This window comes from Vigna angularis, chromosome 7 (assembly GCF_016808095.1).
Source record: "Vigna angularis cultivar LongXiaoDou No.4 chromosome 7, ASM1680809v1, whole genome shotgun sequence".
Classification (NCBI taxonomy): domain Eukaryota; kingdom Viridiplantae; phylum Streptophyta; class Magnoliopsida; order Fabales; family Fabaceae; genus Vigna; species Vigna angularis.
The window spans coordinates 25318323-25325743 of record NC_068976.1 but is presented as its reverse complement, the minus strand read 5'-3'; the positions used below and the strand labels follow the sequence as shown (position 1 = coordinate 25325743).

General features: G+C 35.0%; 1 protein-coding gene across 1 annotated transcript; it reads right to left on the bottom strand.

Annotated features, from left to right (window-relative positions):
* Window positions 1-2204: 2204 nt before the first annotated feature.
* LOC108322617 (cucumisin) lies at window positions 2205-6812 on the bottom strand. Its single transcript, XM_017554763.2, has 10 exons — window positions 6594-6812; window positions 6376-6470; window positions 6027-6118; window positions 5693-5927; window positions 4943-5465; window positions 4755-4858; window positions 4452-4673; window positions 3861-3972; window positions 3554-3767; window positions 2205-2842 (listed from the first exon to the last, which is right to left on the bottom strand). Exons 1-10 carry the CDS (start codon window positions 6795-6797, stop codon window positions 2313-2315), a joined length of 2331 nt encoding a protein of 776 aa, XP_017410252.2. The 5' UTR covers window positions 6798-6812; the 3' UTR covers window positions 2205-2312.
* Window positions 6813-7421: the final 609 nt, after the last annotated feature.

Below are 7421 nucleotides of genomic sequence, written 5' to 3'. Positions count from 1 at the left end.
ATTAAATGTCAGCATAAATAAATATCCAAGAAGTAAAAGTACAAAGAATTAGAATTGATTACATCCAATCTCGACACGAGAGAGTTTAGCTACTCTAAAATATTGCAATACAATGAAAGCATCTTTCTCGAGTGTCACAAACTCATTCCTACTCTACTACTACATACTTGATCCTCCATTCAATGAGGTCTGTATTTATAAATTGTCTAGGGTGGTGCCCATCTCCAACTTTGGCGCTTGAGCCATAGAGTTTTTATTCCAGATCTTTCCAAACCACCTTTCTTAGGGCTTAAGCTGTAAAAGTTACATTCCATATCTTTTCAAAGGTGGGTACTTAAGGTTTTCCTTTCATGAGGGTTTGCTCTTACGGCCTAAGCCTCATGCTTTAGTGCTCTTGTCTTGGAGATAACTTCTTAAAAAGAAGTCTTCATAGCTTAGCCTTAAATTTAATGTTTGAAGTTTTCCTTTGCAATGAGTTTGCTTATCTGACTCAAGTTCCAACTTTATTCTTAGCTACATTAGTGTTAGTTTGGTCCAAAATTGCTTGAATTTTATCAATTTTCTTTATTTTTTCAATGTGACTCTATGTGAATATTAATAACGGCAAAACACACTAGTAAAAAAATTGATTTTTAACTTGCCCTATAGGCTTCGGTTTAGGAAAAACCGAAGTCTATCAAAACGCGGTGGCATTTTTGTAGTTTAGGCGAACTTATATGCCTCGGTTCAAGAGGACCCGAAACATATAAGTAATATTACCTCGGTTGATAGAAAAATTGATGCCTAAAAGTCTACCTTTCCGCCTAAATTTGAAGTCTGCACAGAGCCTATGGCTTCGGTTCATTCAGAATTGGTGCGAAACCATGTTTATGCCTCGGTTTACGAGGAAACCGAGGCGTATAGCCATTTCATATTTTTTTTAATATTTTTCTGAGGACTATAGGCCTCGGTGGAGAGTAGAACCGAGGTAGTATTCAAAAAAAATTTCCTACATATTTCATTTCCCCTATTCCAGTACGTTTCACTCTTCCCTCATCCCCTCCCTCCTCTCCTGCAACCCCTCCCATTCTCCACTCCCCTCTCCCTCAACTCCACCATTTCCTCACCAACCTCTTCTCCCTCCGCCATGACGAAGAGAGAGCTCGCGACGGTGTGGCGAGGCAGCTCGCGACGGTGCGACGAGAGAGTCCGCGATAGTGCGACGAGAGCTTGCGACGATGCGACGAGAGCCCGCGACGGTGCGGCGAGAGTCCGTGATGGCGGCTGCGATGGCAGAAACCCTTTTCTCATGGAGCAGCGAGGAGGCGGCGGTGGCGAGGATGCGGCAGCGGCGACATGGTGGCGGTTAGGCGCTGGATCTGCGTTTTTCGTTTTTGGTTTTTGGTTCTGTTTCTCTACAGGTGGATGGCAAATGGAACTCTGATTTTGGTTTTTGGTTTGGATACTGTTTCTTTGATTTTTGGTTTAGATAGTGTTTCTCTAAAGCTTTTGATTGCTTGCTCCGTCAGGGAATAAAGTCTCCTCCTCCTCTCTTCCACCTCCATTGTCGTCTCCTCCGTATGCTCTTTCCCCGCTTCCTATTTCCCCCTTCTTAGATTGGAGCAATCATCTGAGTTTGTCAAAGTAATTTTTCCCCCAAAAACATGGGTGAAAAAAATTGCAGATAAGCTTGAGATTAAAAAAGACAAAGAAGTTTAAGGCACAAAGAGAATAAGAAAACATAACAGAACGAGAAACCAACACTAATCTCGGTTGAAAATAAAAAAATTAAAAAATTCTACTACCTCGGTTGTCTGTGAATGGAGGCAGAATCTGAACCCTTTTGATTCGATTCAGAACCGAGGCAAAAAACCTACCCTTTTTACCTCGTCTGTATATGTCTCGGTCGCGGAACCGGTGTCTATACGTAAAAATAACCGAGACCGTTTATCTTGATTGTACTAGTGACAACTATACAATGGTGAATTAAACATAATCTAAACAAAATAAAAGTGTCAAAATTATCACTTAAATTGAGCACTTATCATATACACTAATAAAAAAATATAATACATCATTTAAACAAAATTATAAAAAAAATATATTAAACGAATAACAATTTAAATTTAACGTCACATCTTTTAAATTTCAATATATATTATATTGTGATAAACAAAATTCATTTATGATATGCAATAACTAAATTTAATAATTAAGTTAGACAGTAGGAAAAAGGCTCATGTGGTGACGAGCTTATTTGCACTGATTTCTTCATGATCTTACAAACATCTGATTTCAAATTATTCCATCTTATTCCACGCACTTAGAATCGATCAACTGTCTACAGACCCGTACACTACAATTGGGCTTCTAACTTGATGATTTCCATCATCCCAAATCAAAGAAGCAGAGAGTATTTCCACATTGATTCTCCCTTCAATTATCACATAAAATGACTTTTTCTGCCCTATAGATGTGAAGGAAAGAGTCCTGGGTTTCACTTGAATATTTAACAAAGATGGAGCAATTACTCTGGCTTTATACGTAGATGTTTTGGATCCCACATTTGTAACAGTTCTTCGATAAGCACTACTAAAATCTGAACCATTTACAAAAAGTGCAAATGATGGGAGGTTTAATTCATACACAGCTTTCTTGCTTGCTTGTCCTTTGCAACTACTATGATCTTCAGTTAGGACTCGAAGCTCTTTATCTGTGTATCCTTCTCCACACAAGAACTTTACGTAATCTGCTTCACCAATATCATACACTAAACCAGGATTTGCGGCCTTAGCAGGATTAATAAGCCCAGCTCCATATGCAAATTCAGCTTCAGGATTAAGAGTGCGACTCATTGGAATAGCTGTCAACATAGTGCAAAACAGATGGTAAATTTGGCCAACTAAAGAAAATCATACTCTTTGTATTGATTACATAACCACACTTATATCTTACAAGAATTATGTGGTATTTTTATTTTTATTTATTTTTTCTCAGAAATTTAAGTGTGAGTTCAGATTTTTATATTCGGGAGTTGTTGTATCATGTTTTCTTATTAGAATCAGAGGTGGTCAATCTTCTTATATATTATTTCAATAAAAGATTATAACAATAATATAAAGAGCGAATGATTTATTTTAGTGTCCGAGTCAAATATAGACAAGTATTTTTCATTTTTATGGTAAAACACAACCACAACCTTAATTAAGTTAAAAAGAAGTATGTTGAAATAAATAGATAGAAAACATATATATATATATATATATATATATATATATATATATATATGTCATGTCACCTGACGTAAAACTTAATTCACAATTGGTTGTTAAAATATTAAGTATCAATTAGTCTCACATTAATATAAATAAAAGAGTTAGGTGGTATATAGAAAAATAAAGATATAAATATTAAATTTTAAGAATTTATATAATAAAAATAGTGTCATACTCAACTCATTGCTAATTAAAAATAATCTATATATATTTCCCCACAAAAAAATTCCAAACAATTTTTGTTTTTAATTTTTTCAAAAACACTTGAAATTGCATATTATTAGTAGCAAAGTGATTACCAGTGGTCATCAGTGCAGACTTGATCATGGCTGGAGACCAATTGGGATGAAATGATTTGACATATGCAGCTGCTGCAGTAGCATGAGGGCATGCCATGGAAGTGCCTGAGATTACATTATATAGTACTTTTCTTTTGTCACCTTTAACATCTGAAATTGGGTCAATTGGAGACCATGCAGCTATAACTTCAACTCCAGGAGCAGCAATGTCAGGCTACAATATCAGTAATTAATTCCAATGAGAAATTGATATTGGAAAATGATAGATTGATCGGGATTATATAGCACACAATACGTAAGGTTATACCTTTAGCGTATTTGGTGTGATTGGATTTGGACCTCTTGAGGAGAATGAAGATATGAAAGGGATTAGTCCATCGTTTACTTCTTCACTCTTAAATATTGTGGCTGTTGCATTTCTAGTAATTGGTAGAACAATAAATAAGAAAAGGTTGAATTTAATATTTTGAACTTAATAAATAAATAAAAAATGATTTCGAATCAGTGATGCTAATTGTAAGAAGGAAAGGGAAAGAAAAAAAATGTTCAATTAAAGTATATATATTTTATTACAAGGACAAAAGTGATCTTATTTAGAGTTTTGCTTTACTATTATAAAACTTTAAATGTTATGTATATATATAACTACATCTTTTTTTATCTAATAATGAGAGAAAGAAAGTTGGAGATAAAAGTGGATACAATCATTTTAGCATAGAAAAGTGTATGTCTATGTGTGACATCTTATATAGTTGTGACCATAATAATATAGTGAAGACAAAAGTGGATGCAACCAGAAAAATGATTAGCATGTGGTCACAGTACATTTTTCTCAAAAGCATAAAGGGTTGAGTTTGTGTCTGTCGGTAAGAATTTAAACATGTTTGTATAAACATACCTGTTTTTATTTAAATAAGAATGTATGAGTCTTTGATCCCACTGAGTAACCTCCAAAGCAGGCAAGGCATATGCTCCGGGCAAATCTTTAGGGTAATTATTTCCAAATATAACACCGGCTGCCCCAGACAAAAACCCTACATCCTCAGAACTCTGAATGCTTTCACACAGAACAATCTTTCCCTTTACTGAATGCTTATCCAAAGAGTCCTTTACGCAAAACCTGACCAATAACCAACGTATAAAAAATCATTTTTTTTCCATTTTTCCTTAAAGAAACATAGAATTCATTTGCTGATGATACCTAGATGTCGAGCTGTTATGTCCACCACCAATATCAGGTACATCTCCACCATATACAAGTGGATAAGGTTTTCCCTTAAGATCAAATGTGTTGATTGAAACCCCCTGCACATATATAAATACTCACACTAATCAATAAAAGTAGAGCCTTTATTGGAATATTTCAAGTTAAGATCATTCAAATGATACCTCATATACCGCGCCATTGCCCAGCTTCACCTTGGTGACAATCTTTCTGTCGAAAGCGCTTGCAGCCACAGAAAGTAACCATGGTGGATAATTTGTCATTGAGGAAAGACCTGGACCCAAATTATTGGCAGAATTTGAGGTTAATATCCCTTTTTTCATTGCATGAAAACTTCCTATATTATTTGAATCTTTGAAATACGGAACGTAGACTACTGCTCCGAGTCCAGTTGAAATAGAAATTACGTCTACTCCATCACTGATAGCTTCATCAAATGCTGCAAGGGTGTCAGCATCGCCACAACTTCCTGTCTTCCAACATACTTTGTACACAGCGATTCGGGCAGACGGAACTCCTCCACGGGCAGTCCCTGAGGCTAAGCCAAATACACTCACTGAGTTAACCGAGTTTCCAGCAACTGTGGATGCACAATGTGATCCATGACCTTCTGCGTCTCTTGGAGATATTATATCATCTTTTGCAAACTCTTTCTCCAGATTGAAGTACTTTGCGCCAATTATTTTGCTGCATAAAAGTAATCACTGACTTTAATAAAGAATCTACCTTTTACCAAGCAAACATATCCAATTACTGTACGCCATTCATGTCGGAATATGAGATTGTAATGAAAGTGATATACATTAGGAATTAAAAATTAACTGATGTTAGATAAATATGATAAGTGAGATATAAAGAAAAGAGAGAAAATATAGTAGAAAATGAGAAAAAGAAGAGGAAGTGAGTCTGATTACTTGTTGCAGGTAAAGTTATGACATGATCCTTTCCACTTGGCCGGTGGAGGACCAAACCCTTTGTCACTGAAGCTCTCAGACTCGGGCCAAATACCACTGTCTATTACTCCCACAATTATGTCACTCTCTGAGGTTTCTCTATTAACATTCTGGGGAAACCTTAAGAAGTTCCACGACCTTGTCGTGTGAAGACGATTCTTGCCGTTTGGGAAAACAGAGACAACGTTCTCCATTTCTGTTGCAATTCCAAAGTAACAACACTGTCTTTATCTTTATCTTCCATGAACATATTAATCATGAATTTAACAGGGGTAGAAAGGAGATTATATAGCACCTGCCATTCTTTTAGCCTCCTCTTCTGTTAACTTCATGACGAACGCATTGAAGTTCTTGTAGCTGTGGATTACAGCTTCGGGTTTGAAATCGCTGGAAGCAAGAACGTTTGCATAGTTAATCTTTCCGTATATGACCAACAAAATCAATCTAACTATATTCCATTATTTCAGTGAAGTTACTTTATTATGTAGCAAAGATTATTAAACTGTGCAATTTTCAGAACCTGCGAACTAAGGTGCCAACATAAATTCCATGTTAACGTTGGTTATTATTGGAGCAGGACTTGTCATGAACGATATATGATCATCAAACATGAATTAGAAAATAGACATGTGTGTGTGTTGAACCTGCCAAGGACATTTTGAGCCATGGTGGTATGAAGAGAAGGTACGGAAGTGAGGTCCATGCCCTTAGGGTGATCACCCATGTAGACAATGTAAGTCTGTGCGGAGAAAAATGATATATCATATTAAAGGAGTTGAATTCATGCACCATTATCGTCTAAATAAGCTAGTTAGATACTAAAAGAAGGAGAGAGAAATATAAGATATAAGAGGATATTTGCCTTCCTATCATTGTTGGAATGTGCATGTTCAATCATTGCAATGCAGAGAAGAATGAAAAGAAGGCATGGCCTTAAAGAGACCATATTTGTCACTCCTATGAGATGAAATGCGTAGCAGAATTTGAAGGGGCTAACATAAATTTGTGTAGATGACTGTTCCAGCAAAGAGTATTTATGGTAGAAGAAAGTGAAGCATTGGGTCATGGCTACTTTAACAAAAATCCAATACCACACTGCACGCTCTTCATCATTTTCACTCAAGAAGCATTCCCACCACTATTTTACCAACCTTGGTGGATGTTTACTTTAATGACATGTACACATTCTTATGTGGTGGAAAAAGATAGCACCAAAGGAAACAGAAAGCTATTTTTTTTATTTTAAGAAAAGATATAAGATATTTATTCTAAAAATTAAAATCTTCTTTTGCATATATTATTTATTGATATTATAGTATAGACGGAAATGAGTATATTTGAAATCATCATAACCTTTATATGTGTTAATAAATGAGTATATTATATTAGTGAAAATAAAAAATAAATAAAACTTTAATATTTTAAGGATGAAAATTAAAATAAAATATTTATATCAATTAAACTTTAATATCAATCTATTTTCATGTGATATTAAATTTCCAATTATAGAGAAAAAAATAAGTAAGCTAATACTACTAGTATGATACTTGACAATAAAAATTTTAACCAAGTTGTATTGACTTGGTCGTATTATACCTTGAGTGAATTGTCTCTAGTTATATTAACCTAAGACAGTATAGGTTAAGTTTCATTCTTTATAAATAAGTGTTTCTTTTTCTTTTTAAGTCAG